Source organism: Glossina fuscipes, unplaced genomic scaffold (genome assembly GCF_014805625.2).
Source record: "Glossina fuscipes isolate IAEA_lab_2018 unplaced genomic scaffold, Yale_Gfus_2 128, whole genome shotgun sequence".
Taxonomy (NCBI): Eukaryota; Metazoa; Arthropoda; class Insecta; order Diptera; family Glossinidae; genus Glossina; species Glossina fuscipes.
The window spans coordinates 9,027-25,109 of NW_023998471.1; the positions used below are offsets into that span (position 1 = coordinate 9,027).

The 16,083-nt window shown below is 34.7% G+C and overlaps 2 protein-coding genes across 3 annotated transcripts; both read left to right on the forward strand.

Moving 5' to 3' along the window:
- The first annotated feature begins 2,487 nt into the window (after positions 1-2,487).
- Positions 2,488-12,631, forward strand: LOC119640847 (acyl-CoA desaturase). Of its 2 annotated transcripts, none has more exons than XM_038039111.1 (6): positions 2,488-2,772; positions 9,260-9,823; positions 11,499-11,629; positions 11,706-12,097; positions 12,169-12,344; positions 12,420-12,631. In XM_038039111.1, exons 2-6 carry the CDS (start codon positions 9,292-9,294, stop codon positions 12,581-12,583), a joined length of 1,395 nt encoding a protein of 464 aa, XP_037895039.1. In that variant the 5' UTR covers positions 2,488-2,772; positions 9,260-9,291; the 3' UTR covers positions 12,584-12,631. The 2 variants fall into 2 exon arrangements, with proteins under 2 accessions (XP_037895039.1, XP_037895040.1); XM_038039112.1 differs by lacking the exon at positions 2,488-2,772 and adding an exon at positions 2,847-2,935.
- A 159-nt stretch (positions 12,632-12,790) lies between these two features.
- Positions 12,791-16,083, forward strand: LOC119640874 (acyl-CoA Delta(11) desaturase). The gene is made up of 5 exons (XM_038039154.1): positions 12,791-12,896; positions 14,733-14,946; positions 15,007-15,137; positions 15,232-15,437; positions 15,516-16,083. Exons 2-5 carry the CDS (start codon positions 14,745-14,747, stop codon positions 16,015-16,017), a joined length of 1,041 nt encoding a protein of 346 aa, XP_037895082.1. The 5' UTR covers positions 12,791-12,896; positions 14,733-14,744; the 3' UTR covers positions 16,018-16,083.

A 16,083-nucleotide genomic window follows, 5' to 3' on the forward strand; every position in this document is an offset into this window, starting at 1 on the left:
AACGATGTCGTTTGCAAATTGAGTACAACTATCTCACAAAATTTATTAACAGAGTGGCAACAAGGATTTGAAAGTAATGTGAGTCCACAGCCTAATCGACGAACTTGAGCAATAGGTGAGAAACAAAAAGGCAACAGCGAAAGTTTTTCGAAGCCCAAGTTCTAGACTGGCCATGGAAACTTCTCAAGTTATCACTATCATTTTAATCTATGAGCAGATAACGAAGAAGAAACGAAGATGAGGAGAGCACTGTGCTTGCCTGTCCTGCTTGAGTTTCTTTGAGAAACATGCTGACCAGATCTTTGGAGATAAAAATTACACCATGTAACCTATTAACGATCATGTTGACGGAAAGCCACACAAGGGCGATATGCGAACTCCTAATTTCATGCGAGCACGGGATACGTGGGATGATGCAGTGAGGATCAACAATCAATAAGAACCAATCTCGAGGTAATGCGAGAGCGGCTTTAGAGCGATTTTTTCCCACAGTGATCCTACGAACACTAGTTGTTAACGCGTTACCATAACGTCATTGAGAAGAAATGTATAGATACCAATATTGATGCAGATATAAATATGGATGAAAATATAGAAATAAATGTAGGAAGAGATTTAGAGGTATTGACAGATAAGAATAGATTATACAGTAGGATTGAACGATCAATAGGAATCCATCCTAAGATAATGCGAAGCGGTCAATGAGAAGAAGTATCGACATATAGACATTGATGCATATACAAATATATATAAAAACATAAACTAAATGTACACAGCGATAGAGAAATTGGCAGTTACAGATTCTGTGGCATGGGTTTAACGTGGGTTGCTGCCTGAAAGGCTTAACCCCACGGTGGCCCAAGCCACTTTAAGCGTAATATACGCACCCTGGCGAGTTAGACAATCCCCACAGAGTAGGGCCCTAAGCAGGATCAGAGTCCAGAACGGTTTATTGCGTATGGATCAATAAACCCCATTCTGGTCAGTGGTGACGCCTAGCTGCACTCGATTGTTCCACTTTGGCTTGGAACTGCCAACCACAACCACCACGAGTACTCCCCTAAGGGCCGTACCCAGTAGTCAGGGCTCACAAATTGATTAACTATATGCGTTCAAAAAGTGGAAAGAAAAATGCGCTTGCTTCCACCATAAGGTTTCCACAAGCGCAGTTGATCAATTACCACCATTACCGCTAGGCATCCGTGGATATATGTTCAATAAGTATAGGCAAAAAGGGTAAAAAGCCTTCCGTCAAATCCTTTTTATATTATCATTTTATAGAGAAAATTCTCGATTTTATTGTAGTATAGGGATTTATATAGGCCAAAGGGGATGCCTTTCGTCAATTCCCCTTTTTATCATTAAAATGGCCGGAGGGAGGCCTTTTTGTTATTAAAAATAATTCCTTAACTTGGGTTTTGATTTTATTACGATTGGCAGATACACAAAGATTGTATAATACGAATGAGTGATCAATAAGAATCCGTTTTAGGATAATGCGAAAGCAATTCTATTGTGATTTTCCGCAGGGCCACTAGTTGGGGCAGTACGCTGACGCTACATAGATGTAGCCATAGATTTCGCCTGGATTGAAAAGAATGTTAAAATACACACACACACTTGCATAGAAATAATGTAATTAATTCAAGAAAATTTTAGTTCGCTGTGAAGAGATAGGCGTTGACAGGTAACATCTTTTAACTTAATCTACTATCGTTAAATCTTTTTATTTTGTTTCCATCTTACAAAAAAAAAAAAAAAAAAAAAAATTAAAATAAATAAAATAAAGCTAGGAGGACGTCCACCTTAAAATTTGACGGACTAACGAAAATGTGGTGTGGCCAGGAGCCATCTATAATCTAGAGTTGACTTATTTTTAATAAAATTAATAACACACACAAGGATTAATATAAGTAAAAATATCACTATAAAAACATAAATATAGAAAATAGTCGGTTTGAACTTTTGTATACAATTTGTATAACGAATGCATATATATGTATACATATATATATATATATGTATATATATATTTATATAATATATATGGTATGGAATGGCCATAATTGTTATATTTTCAACAGCTGGTATTAATATTCTATTATGTCATAATTTTACTTAAAGATGTTAGTGATGCCGGCCAATCAGCCAAATAAAGGCTTTCAATATCTTTAATAGAAACTCGTATCCATTCTGTGATATTATAATATTTACAAATTTGCACCCACATCGCTACAGTTTTTTAGATAAGCAAACGAAAACAGCAAAAGAGAGCGAGAGATATACATAGAGATAGAGATAGGGATATAAAGCACAAGAGGGTTTTGTTAGTAGCGGCGCGAATATCTACCTCATCCCGTTACGCTAAGAATTGTATGAAGTCTAGTGTTGTTTACTCTCCAATAGTTCGTTGGTAAAGTTGTGTCGTACTGGGGATATTTTACATTTTTTTTGTTTTTTTTTTTTTTTTTTTTTTTTTTTTTTTTTTGAATGAATGTTTGCTTGACTTGAGCTGTTAGGCAATAGAAAGTCAAGTAAATTCTTTAACTGCCAGTCAGTTGAGAGAGTTCGTTTTGCAAAGTCAAAGCCGCATAAATAAAATAAAAAAAATTAAAAGAAGAAAAGTAAATAAATAAATGAAAAATTAAAAAAAAAAATAAACCGAGCAATATCTGTTGTGAATAAATATTGCGAGTGAGTGAAAAGTAACAACAAGTGTTAAAAACAACACAATAACATTTATATGTTATGTCTTGTAAATACGCTAAGGCGGTTAGTATTTTCAAAAAATTCATATAAAATAAGTATGCTAAACACATATATATATGTATATATATATACATTAATATATGAAAATTAATAAAATATATTAATAAAGTAATTGCTACAAATAACTGAAATTTCATTGTTCAAAGCGATGAAGAATACACGCTTGGTTAGTTTGAATGCGGTTTATGAATAATAACTAACTTATGTCATCCATGATCTCAAAACGTTGTCAATGTGTTTTCCTAATCACCGCCTCAATCATTTTCTTTACGCATAATTTTTCTGTTGACTAATGCGATGAAAATTCTCTTAATTTTTATTCTTTTTTTTTTTTTTTTCTTATTTTTACAACAACACTTCGTATTAGTGTGAAGTCATCGCATTATGTCAACTGATATCATAAATTTATATTAATAATACGTATTGAAGTTTACATAAAGTTAGGTTAAATAAAAGGTTAGCTATGTGAGCACAAATTTTCGTATTATAGCCATCATATATCGGATGTACGTTACCCTTTTTAAGTAACTGCAATATGTACAAATCGGAGTATCGGAGAGTTTATGACGAATATATATTCATTCCACATAAAGGCAAGATGGATGTATATGATCCGACCTGCGTGCATATATATAAACTATTGAAAATTAACCTTTTGTGCAACATAAAGTGTAATTTTTCATGGAAATCCTTAAGGGGAATGAGGCCAAAAATATGGATCCATATGGTTCAAATTTAGTAGAATTAATTCACTTTCCTCCATTTTCTATTAAGGACCTATTTTCCTCACAAAATATTAAACATGGACGCTCCTTGCTGTCGACGGGCTTATTTTTATATGGGGTGGATTTCAAAAACCACATCTATGTGGTCTGAATTTGGTGCAATTTATTTCCATAAAATATTGAAAATTAGAAGTTTTTGTGACATGAATGCTTAGTTTTCTTAGGAACGTTTTTTTTTTTTTTATATGACCAAGCACTCATGTGATGTGCCCTATTCGCGTAATACGGTGATGGTCAGAAAAAAGTGAAGAAAGAGAAAGAGATAAGGAATCGTTCGTAGCCTAGTGTAAGTGTGTCGAATCGATAAGTGTTACGCCTTCACCGACTGAGCACTCAATGTAACTACGAGAAAAGTAAACTCTATGGCACACAGACTTGGCAGTCGCGAGTCTTAACACTTAATTCTTGTAATGGAAGTGATTCAAAAAATTGCTCCATTCGATCCAAACTTTTCTCATCAATTTAGAATGCCAAAATACTCTTGCTTACCAGTTTTTGTCGAAATATTTTCGTAATTTTGAAATGAAAAGTTATATGAGGAGTGCTCGATCCAATCCATTTCCCATAGGGTTCGTTCTCGAAAATATTTTAAAAATGGCTATGTGTAGATTGAAGACCAAAATACGTGGAGAGACATCGGACAGACAGACAGACAAGCTTAAATCGATTCACCAAATGATTCTAAATCGATCGGGTTCAAAGCAAACATAATTTGACATTGATAATTTTTGCATATTCCTCAAATTAGAGACTCTATAATTTGAATTTGGCTTTGAATATCTCAATTTTTAGGTTTAAAGAAACCTTACAAAAAAAAGGCTTTAGCAGATTAACTCGAAAGACGTTGCCACATTGTTTAAAAATATCTTAGAATGTATATACGATATACAAACTACGTGCAGAGTGAATGAATCTTCGTTAAACAATTTGCCTCAAAACCAAACAAATCCTTTTCTATAAAAGTCGTTATTACAATCCTTCTTCTTAATGAAAATCAATAATGTTCTTACATAATATGAGTTCAGCATTTAAAATGTACTGCGGACCTGTATTCTCTAAAGGATCAAGCTTGATCATCAAGTCCGAAGCAAAGCCTAAAGCAAAGATTTTCTTTTCTTTTTTTTTTTTTAAGAAATTCGGTAAAAAAAGACCAAAAATGATCTGCTGACCAAAGTCTCTTCTATGCTATTGCATTTTTAAATGGAAGCAAGGATTCGAAGAGTTAAGAAAGAAATACATTTACACCGACAAGTCATTCGTTCCAGAAACAATCCCACTGGAAACTTCTTTTCGTCGTTGTTTTGACTTAAGAGAATTAAAAAAATAGGAGGAGGTTTGGAAGCTTACGCTGCTCAAAAACCTGCAGCCATTAAAGTCTTTAATGCGTATTTCTGACAAAACGACCGAACTGTTGACCTCTTTTAAAACTCAGGTAACAAATACTTTCAATCTAGAGAATAGAGAGAAGGGAAAGTTGATGTTTAAGCTTTCACTCGTTTGTTTTGCGATGATGACGAATGAAAACTCGCGATTTATGCGGTTTTTGTTGAAAAATGCTCCACAGTACACAATGAATGAAAGTTTTGCAAGCAAGAAATGTTTTTTGAAAATTTTCAAAATTCAAATGTTTTGCTCTTGCTCTTAATAAAATTTGTTCCTCTCGAAATTTTTAGTTTTGCGCTATCGTCTTTGTCCAGCAATCGTAAAATTAGAGAAAATATTTTTGAAAAACAGAAGGGTTTGTGAAGGGTTCACAGAAGCGGCACTACTTTCCTAACGTAGCCTTGAAAAAATATGCTTAACTAATGGAATTACTTTGTCTTACACAAGCGATAGCCATATAATTGCTTTCGTTTATGACGCCATCATAAATTCAGAAACTCTTGCCGCCAATGACTTTTTATCTCGATGAGGATTTTAGCTTATAATCACTTATTATTACTTTACAACGACAACTGTCTATACGAATGATGCATGGGAATGTGTAAATAAAATACATTATTTTTGTAAGTTATACACGTCTTTGTTACCTTATATGGGTGCAAACTCCATATATATATATATATATGTATCAAATAGTGGATGACAAAAATATAAATTATAAGAAAATGAATATTACTTTTGTATATTAACCATTCGATGTGGGAAAGGGCGTGACATTTTGAAAATTATCAATAAAAACCGATACCGACAATGCACACAAAGTTCCTCATAACAATTACTTCTCCTATCTCATATTGTGCAAATACTCGAAAAATTTGCTTTTATGTATTGTACATGAACTAAATTTATTGGAATTGATAATATGCCGCGAATATTAATGAATGCGTGTACACTTTAAATGAATTCTCTTTTAAACTTTATAGAGAAGATTTTGAAATAAAAAGGAAAATATAAATAAAACAATAGCTATGCAAATGGCAATTGATGCTGAGTTTTGTACATGAAAGAAACGAACAAATGCTTCGTCTCTCAAATGCAATTTGTATTCAGCCCTTTTTTTTAGAACCACTTCTCAAGGGAAACAACAATCCAGTTCGGTCTTCCGTCCGCCAAAAACCTAGATTCTTCTATAGTGAAGGGTGTCAGTATAAAAGAGATATGGGTCCTCTAGAGCGTATGTGAAATCCCGATTCGGCTAATTCCTGTAACATAAAATTAGTACGTATTTAAGGAATCGTAATATTACTCCTCCGTAAGCTATGATAAACATTTCGCAGGCTGTCAAAATATACGCCAGAGACCATCTATACATAACCTATAAATATCCTTAAATAAGATGCACAACAAAAGCGACGTAATTAACTGCATTTTTCTAAACTAGCAATTGCGAGGTTAAAAATCTTTTAAAAAATAGTAGTATCCGCCTGAGTAGCCGAGTCGGCGAAGGCTCCCAACTTGAACATTAATGGTCATGGGTTCAAATGTCAAATACAGTGCGCTAGAGTTGTCAATCAAGCTCATAACCTTGCTAGTGCTTTAAGACTTTAGTGTCAGAACTTATTTCTCCGACTAGTTTAACATGAACACTTAATGATAGACTTGTCTATACAATAAATTCGAAAATGAGTTAAATGGATTTGCAAATTTTGTCACAAACAATACAAAAATTAAACTTAAGTAATGATTTCCTTATCATTGTTTTTTAAATATGTTGCGAGCGCATACACGTTACGTGCTTTAGTTTTAAGAGCTTATTTCAAGAGAATGGCAAACAATGTTATATTCAAAGTCTTGTCAAGTGTCAACTAAATATTTTTCTTACATTTCTCGTATCGAAAGGATAAGTCGTCTTTCCTGCCTATCTATGCAACACATAGATTTTCTCCTTTCCGTCTTATCGCAAGAAGGGCAGCTCTGTTTAGAGAGACGAGTGGTCATCATTTGAAATTGGTATTAGTCAGGACGAAGAAAATGTGTAATGAATATTCTCACTGTTTGTCTGAATATCAAGCTGTTGACTGTAATATTTTTTTGGACTACTCTTAAGTGCCACTTGAAGAGGAGCGAAGATTGTAGAGACGGACGCACGCGTCATTGCTGAGCTAGCTAGCTCGGGTGATATGACGAAGCTTTAAATTTTCGTTCCACGGACACTCAATAGACGACTACAACAGACAGTTACAGCTAAAAGAAATACAGATGCCAAGAACACACGGATGGGTAAAACCTACTTACCGAGCGGGCAGTTGTTAAGCCTTGGGCCATTCTGCATTCTATCCTGCCAATGATTTCTAACGCGGAGACCCGGTTAGATTCGATTTCAGTGCTACCGTCTCTGAAATTTATGTTATGTTTCGGAAGTATAATTCCTTATCCCAACCTATAAATCTGTATGTGCATATATATATATGCATTTCACTATCAGAAAGAGGCAAGAAAAGGCAGAGAGATAGGAAATGGCCGCAATCTATTGGGTAATGATTACAGCAACTGCCTCAGTTGTTGTTGGTAAAACCTGGTTAGCGATAGTTTTGTGTGCTCATCTCGTTAGGGTAAATAAAAGTGTCAAGCATACTCGATTTTATTATCGATGTTAATGGTTCTACTACCCTTCCAGACCGTACTACGATTTTTCGTTATCCGTCACAATTTTTGCATTTTTTTTTTCTTTTGAATTAAGCAAGACAAGTAACATTACCTATTTTCAGCTTGTATTATGCAGCAGAACTTGAGTTATGTTCACAGCTTCCCAAGACTATGTTATGCGCTCTTGGGCAAGATAACTTATGTCATCGCGCAAAACGCTCGACACTTTCCTGTTTTATGCTTCGGATTTTTTTTTATACATCCAGATGATCCTCGTGAATAATGCGAATTTATAATAAATGTTTCAGTGCTTGTACTAGTCCCCCTATTAAAGCTGCAGTTATGGTTTAAAAGCTTTACCTGGAACGTGAAAAATGACCTTAAATTCTACACATAAGTATTCTAGTTTAGATTCTTCTTAAGATTGCTTAATATTAAGCTTAAAAATATACATATATATATATGTATGTATATATGTATTTTTTTTTTTAATTACGAATATAAGGGAAGAATATAGGGAAAAAATAGCATGTGTTTAATCGAAGCAATCAGGTGTTGCTTGTCTTTTAACAACATTTCAGTTCGATCATAAAATACCTATCTAAGCACTACTAAGAAAAACTTCCTTTTCTTACTTTTTTACTTAAATCGTCTGTTGTTGATTTGTTGATTGGCAGAAGAAGAAGATAGTTCCTCTTTCAAATTTATATTTCTTTGCTCATTTCGTTTCAACAATTATTTCGTAATTATTTAGTGAATGAGTGCAAATAACTGGCGGGTTTTAAGAGAGAGAATTGTCGCCTAAGCGAAATACAATTCATTCTCGTTTCTGTAGGGCCCTCTAAGGAGATAATCGGCAAACTACAAGCGACAAGTCTCCGATGTACATCACTTCAAGTAAATATGTAAATAGTGCTAATCCGTTGACAACTTTGATCTTATCGGAAGATGGATGGAAATTATCTATTGCTAAACATTGGTTTTTGATATTGATAACGATTAGTTTTTATAATTTTTCCAGGGAGAAACCTTTAGCTTCAATAAGCAATAGCTCTATGCATTGCGGGATGAAGCGGATTATTATTCTTTTCAAGAAGTAGAAATTCTGCATCTAGCTTGTGTCGCGAAATTCTCCGAAAAGCAAATAAATTTCGTCCTAACAGGATAGTGGTGGCGTTTGCGTGCTTTCGTTTGATAAAACTTTGATCAATGAAAAAAATGTTAACTATCAGTAAAAGTTCTAGCTTTCCATACGTGACGCTGTCATATATTAAAAGGGATTTTAATTTACTCTCAATATTTTGTAATACCCTGCTCTTATTAAAGGATTGACCGATTATGAACGTAAATGACCTGAACATGATAATTCTCCCTCTTTCTCTCTCTCTCTCTCTCTCTGTCCGTTCCTAAAACAGTTTCTTATTCCATCGACTGCCATCACATATAAGGCAGTGCTAAACGCCTTTAAATTATTTTTATCAATTTCACACATTTTATCTCATTCGTGGCTCATCATTTCTTTCATTTTTCAACTAAATGAAATTTTAATTAACAAGTAATACGAAAATTTTCACAAATTTAACTGTGTATACGTTTGTCTGCACGTGTGTTTGTGCTTTTGCGACTGTGTATTTAGACAGACGTTTATTTATTAATTCATTTTCACACCTATACAGACAAGAAGAACAAGAACAGCAATAACGACATCATGTGCCTTTCGACGATACCCATCACTAATGAAACTAAGGAACAAACTGCCGCCTCAACAATAATTGCATCAACATCAAGCGCAACTACGACAACTCCTCCTACATGTTCTTCTAGTCAATGTGTATTAAATAGATCATCATCACCGGCAACACTACAATTAGAAACAGATTGCAACGGCAATAACAATGAAGTTAACCAAAACAGTATTAAACAGCGTAAACAAAAAAATATATTAAATGGACAACAACAACAACAACAACAACAACAACAACCGCAACAGCAACAACATGTACAAACCAAATGCTTAGATGATAATTTAGGTTATAACGAAGAAAATGCCGTCTATAAGGAATTAATTAAGGCCAAGGAGTCACTAATGCCAGCAAACATAATGGAAGAAACGTTAAGCCATGAAGAACATCAACCAAAAATACGATGGTTAGATTTAATGGCACAATTATTTTTACACGTAGGCGGCTTATATGGTTTTTATTTATTGTTCTCAGCGAAATTATTAACATTTCTTTGGGGTAAGTGTGAATTCATGAATCTATTACCCGCTATGAAAATATAAGTATAAGTTGTACAGTTTACAGATGTTATCGCTGCGAGTTATTTAAAATGACGGGATTTTTTGATTTTCGAACTCAATTCGATTGATCGCTTTAATCGTTGATTGGGATTGAATATCAAGTTCTTGTAACGCAAAGGCTTTAGAGTCGCGATATACTTGATTGGCGCGAATGGCGAAGTTGACTTAGCCAGCGCTACTTATCCGCCTGCTTGTTGGTTGAGAGTCTGCTATAAGCTATGACCTGCTTTCGAATTGCTTCCTTTACTCTCTTCAGGTACTGACTCAACTCTTTCTTGGTTTCGTTCACAGTTAATAGAGAATTGACACAATATTGTGAGTGGGTTTCTTCTAATCCCTTATGTGGTTACGTGCCTTTTGTCGGTACCGAACGTTAATTAGTTTAATCGACTTTTTTATTTTTTTCTCGCATATGTTGTGTTATATAACATTTTTCCCTCTGGAATTTTTTTTTATTGATTTGAAAATATTTGCTGGACATAGGTGTGCTGGACGTTGGAATTTCAAGTGAAACATCTGCGATCGCGTTCGCTTTGTACTAATAAGATCCAGAGTGGTGGCAAAAAAGAAGGATGGTTGCTAGTACTACCCGCTCGCGGATAAGGTAGAACTATCCGGTTGTCTTAGTCTAACCTCCCTTCTAATTACAGGCAGCAACTCTATTTTATTGGAGGGAAGCTCATTGATCATTTGTCTACAATTCCGAATTTAAGGTCGTTTCTTTTTTTCCCTTTGTCTCAAGATATTAAAGCGATCACATTAAAATTAGGTAGCAGGTACTCAATCTTCTTTACAACAGTGCTTACAGCGCAAGACTGTAGGGAGGCGTGATTAAGCCTACATATAAAAGCTTTAAATTAGACTTCGGTTGTTCAAACTTTGCGTTGAACAGAAATTTAAATATTTTTTCTTTATCCGCTTAGCTATTTGTTAAATAGAAAATTAAAGTAACGGTAACCTGCTTTCCTTTCTAGCTTACGTGTTAGCGATCACAAAATCCGTAGTACTGAAAGCATTGCAAACATTTCGCATCGTGTTCAGTTTTAGTCATTAGCTTGAATCGATTTTACCTTTAAGTGCTCCCCACTATTCGCATTAAAACGCCTTACGTGTTAGATATTACCCGTTTAAGGTATACTACTTTAGCGCAAGCGCCCCTTCCTCGTTTTCCCTTGATAATAAACATTCTCTTCTTCATTGCAAGTTGATTGTAAGTTGAATCGTTCCGAAGCAATTTTGGACTACGCTGATCCTTCTCCTACTGCAACCTTCGTTGGTTCGCCCTAAGATCTTCCCTACCATCGTTTTCCGCCTTAAAAGAATTTATGTATGTTTTTGTTTGATTTCTTTTTGTCCCTTAGCTCACAGACTGTGGACTATTTTATAGGAAAGGTGTTACGATAAGTTTTATACGGGTGTCATAGAATGTTGCGCTTCCTTACTATGTAGTGTTTGGTAGGCTTTTGCTTTGCTTTTCTTTTCAGAATACATTTTTTTCAATCAAGTAAGCGATGGATGATGAAATATGGCGGTCCATGTCTCTCTAATGCCAAACTTTACATGTATACACTACGTTGTTGAATTCTAATTGGTTTTATTTTTAATATTTGCAGTCATCATTATCATATGGGTTTCAGGTATTGGCATAACAGCCGGCGCACATCGTTTGTGGTCCCACAAATCATATAATGCTTCTTTAACATTACGAATATTGTTAATGTTCTTGTTCACCATAGCGGGTCAGGTATGATTGGATGTAATTTTAATTTCATTAAAGGTGTTTTTAAAATTTTTGTATAAATTTTGTATTTTTTTTATAGCGTGATGCGTATACTTGGGCTTTGGATCATAGAATTCATCACAAATTCTCAGAAACTGATGCCGATCCGCATAATGCTAAGCGAGGTTTCTTTTTTGCTCACGTCGGCTGGCTGTTTTTGACTCCGCATCCTAAGGTTGTAGAGAAGCGAAAAATTATCGATATGTCAGATTTGGAACGAGATCCGGTCGTTATGTTTCAACGTCGTTGGTTTATACCATTGTTTGCAATTTGTTCGATTGGTTTGCCTGCATTGATTCCATGGTATCAATGGGACGAATGTTTATGGCGTTCATTTTGGATCAATTTTAATATGCGCTTTTGTTGCACCTTAAATGTGGCATTTTTTGTAAATAGCGTCGCCCATATGTGGGGCCGTAAGCCATATGATAAGTAAGTTGTCGCATAAAGTATAGAAACTAAGCATTTTTTTTTATCTTCATTATTACCTACGTTCGTTTCAGGAACATTAGCCCCGTCGAAAGCCCGATGGTATCATTTTTAGCTTTAGGCGAAGGTTGGCATAACTATCATCACGTTTTCCCGTGGGATTATAAAACCGGTGAATTCGGTAATTACAAGTTAAATGTTACAACCGCTTTCATAGACATTTGTGCTAAATTTGGTCTAGCCAATGGACGTAAGTGCAACAACTTTATTGGAGATGAAAGCAAAAAAGAAGACGAAAGGAATAAAAAAGTTGATTTCATTCTAGGTAAACTAGTTTCGTGCGATATGATTAAACGACGTGCTTTGAAATGCGGAGACGGTTCCCGTTTCCTTACTGATGAGTTTGCCCACAAAAATCAAGTCTGGGGTTATGGTGATAAAGATCTAATGCCAGAAGATTTACAAGAGCTTAATAAAATGACAAAATAGTTTCGTTCCTTTCTTTTATTAAATAGAATAAATAAATTAAAAATTGAAATGATGATGAAATGTGACTTTACAAAAAACGAAAGAATTTCATGAGCGTGGAGTGTCGAATTTTAATTTAAGGGTTCGTCGCCGATCGTGTACTATATTGTGTAATCGAAGCTCTTAATTAATTCATCTTCAAGCAATGAGTTTCAATAGCCCATATACATATATAAAATGTTTTGTTAATCGCTTAGTAGCTTTCCGAACGCAGTAAGCTCAAGTCTTAACGAGCTAATTAAGGTGTTGTGTATACGGGAATCCTTTTCAAGAGGTATTTACATGAAAAGTGATTATTTAATAATTTATATACGAAAGCGTAAAAGAATTGAAAAATTTATACAACACTTTTGGCATTTTTAACGTCCTCAGGAAGATTTCTAAATGCTATCATTTATTAGAAACAAAAATGTATCTTAAACAGAGTTATAAGGGGAGTATATTCTAAAAAAGTGCTGGATTAAAGTAAAAAGAAATAATTTCTGATCTTTCAAGTAAAGTGATATTTTTCTCTTCTTTTTCTTTTTTTCTTGTATAATAAGCTACGAGAATATTCAATCTAAAAATTACTTTTGTTCTTAAGTGCTTAAAGAAAGTACTTAGAAATCTGTATTAATTTTGAAGTAACAAGCGAACCGGCAATGAAACAAATCGAAAGTATGTATGAATGTAAAGAAGAAGAATCGGTACTGTAAGTGGGATCAAAGCTTCACAGATGCCTACATATCGGATTTTTCTTAAATCAAGTTATCATTAACGTTCAGTTTTCATCACTTGTCGTTCTACACGAAATGCTTATGTGGTCAGCAAGACGTTCTTACTTCTAGATCAAGGTTTGGCTCTAAAGATGTAATATCAACCGATTACTGTTTCTTCACAAATTGAAGCAGTTGGCAGTAGCAAGTTTCTCTTCAACTGGACATAAGTTTGTTAAATGCAAACACTTAAGGCTTTATATGCTTAGCCGTCCTTCATTACGCAGAAAGTAACATTTCTACGCTATGAACGATATACCTTTCCGTTCGTTTAAATTGGTTCGTGACGGCAACTGAAAGCATTATACGCAACCACCAGATTTCGGTTTGGCTTCAAGGCGCCCATGTACTTATCGGTCAAAATGAAGTGTTGTCGTAACTAGTCTCTGGAGAATGACAAAGGCATTTTTCAATTATACCTGTTACATTGGTGATGGATCTAAAGCGATATATGCACATTAAACTTTTCTTTGCTTTTCAAAAAAACACTTGCTCAAAATCTACGCTGACCATAAAAGGTAAAGGCACGTGGCATTGGAAAGAATTATAAAATTGGTTGGAGGGTTTGGAAACCTTCTTCTACCTTCTTTAGTTTATTCCGAAATCCAATGATAATTGTAAAATCTCTTCCGGCTTGGCTTTTTCAAAAACTATCCGAAAGAAGGTTAGATCGCATTAATTTTGATGACTTTCACGCTAACACGGCGTTCACGTCATTTCACGTTCTACTTTAGTCATGTGCTCTTACATAAGACAACTGGCTTTCAAATGAGTGAACAAAACCCTAAATTCATTTTCTATGTATTTTGGCTTCATCTAAAGGCCAATAAATATGCGGAAACCATTTACCCCTCTACGTTAGCAAAGAGAGTGGATTTGGATCAAGTTAGAAGAAAGTTTCTGAAAGATTCATCTTGAAGCAAGTGGTGATTAGGAAGTCGCTTTAATCTCGACTGACAGAATCTTAAGACTAAACCCTCCCTGTCTTTGCTCAAAGCAAGCAGAAGCTGCTCTGCGCCTGTAACCCGTTGTTTTTCGCAAGTTATCTACGCTGTCAAAGCAATAGTTTATTTCATAATGGACTTGCTTATGACTTGTTATATTTCTAAAAATTCTGCATTTTTTAAGCAGTACTTTAAGTGCAAGTTAAAATAGTAAGCAACTTTAGCACCATGTTACAATTATCGACGTATATGTTTAAAAAAACAATGTAGAGATTATTTTAGAATTGTATTTAAACGTACAATAATATTCATCTTTAACCACTTCGATTAAAAGTCCAATTAAATCAGTCTGAATTCAAAGGTCGTGTAATATGTGAACTTCATTTTTCAATTTGCTTTTATAATTTGTAGAATAATTACGCGATGGAAATCGAAGAACAACCACTTAAAGAGAATGACATAAGTAAAAATGAAATGCCTCTTGATACCAAGCCAACGTCAGAGGGTGATAAGAAACGTGAGACTAGTTGGCCATCCGTTTTATTTTACATACATTTGCATACTCTTGGGTTTTACGGTTTATTTGCGGTGCTAACTAGCGCGTCTTGGTTAACGATTATATTTAGTGAGTAATAAGTTAAAGTTAATTACGACAAAATAAAAAATAAAAAAAATTGGATTATAGCATTCATTTTGACTGCGTTGGGTATACTGGGAGCTACAGCGGGTGCGCACAGATTATGGGCACATGGCGCTTACAATGCTACAACCTCCTTAAAAGTATTTCTTATGCTTTGCCAAACGCTGGTGGGTCAGGTAAGTGAGCAGAAGTTGAGCTTCAGATTAACAAGAACATCTTTTAATAGCAAAACTTCTATTAATCTTTAATATCTTTTGCTCCCATCTGTAGGGTTCGATTTATAACTGGGTACGTTTGCATCGCTTGCATCACGAGAAATTCGGACAACCCGAAGATCCGTATTACAGTAATCGTGATTTTTTGAGAGCGCACGTTTATGCTCAAGTGCTTAGTCGAACTGCTGACCAAGAAGCACTTCTCGCTAAGATTGACATGTCCGACTTGGAAGAGGATAAGGTAGTAATGTTTCAGAAAAGGTAATCGCAATATGCGCTAATTGATTTATTCTGAAAAATGCTTTGATGGTTTGTTTGTATCCATTGTTCCATTTATAGATTCTATTGGATTTTATTTGTTGTTTTACACGTTTTATTACCGATTAATACCCCGCTCGCCGACTTTGGTGAAACATTGGGAAATTCAATTTTTGTATCTTTCTCTTTGCGTTACATGATTGTTTCGAATATCTGTTGGCTTATAAACTCGTGTCACTTCATATGGGGTTTGGATAAGAATTTCCGTCCTGCAGATTCGAATAGTGTCTTCTTCATCACGAAAACGTATTGGCCACAGTATCATTATATGCTATCGAATGATTATCAATGCGGTGAATTTGGGAATTATGGAATCGGTTTTACGACATCCATGATTCGCGTTTTTGCAGCTTTAGATTTAGCGACAGACCTGAAAACAATCACATGTGCTGCGGTACGTAATGGTTTAACAGAAGCTGTCGAAACTGGCAACCCTGTGGTGGATTGTATTCAGAAGCATGCTAAAAAGGAAATGGAAGCCGCGCCAAACAATCATTATCTAAACCGTGAAAAGTTTATGTAAAATCTCTTATGTAACTTTTGCATTTAATTATAAAAATTGTTGTGTCTTTCATATCCAAATTGAGAT

Coding starts and splice junctions, on each gene's coding strand:
- LOC119640874 (XM_038039154.1), top strand. CDS start 14,745: ATGGAAATCGAAGAACAACCACTTAAAGAGAATGACATAAGTAAAAAT. Junction 15,138..15,231: donor GCCAAACGCTGGTGGGTCAG/GTAAGTGAGCAG, acceptor TCCCATCTGTAG/GGTTCGATTTATAACTGGGT. Junction 15,438..15,515: donor GTAGTAATGTTTCAGAAAAG/GTAATCGCAATA, acceptor TTCCATTTATAG/ATTCTATTGGATTTTATTTG.
- LOC119640847 (XM_038039111.1), top strand. CDS start 9,292: ATGTGCCTTTCGACGATACCCATCACTAATGAAACTAAGGAACAAACT. Junction 11,630..11,705: donor TGTTCACCATAGCGGGTCAG/GTATGATTGGAT, acceptor TTTTTTTTATAG/CGTGATGCGTATACTTGGGC. Junction 12,098..12,168: donor GGCCGTAAGCCATATGATAA/GTAAGTTGTCGC, acceptor CGTTCGTTTCAG/GAACATTAGCCCCGTCGAAA.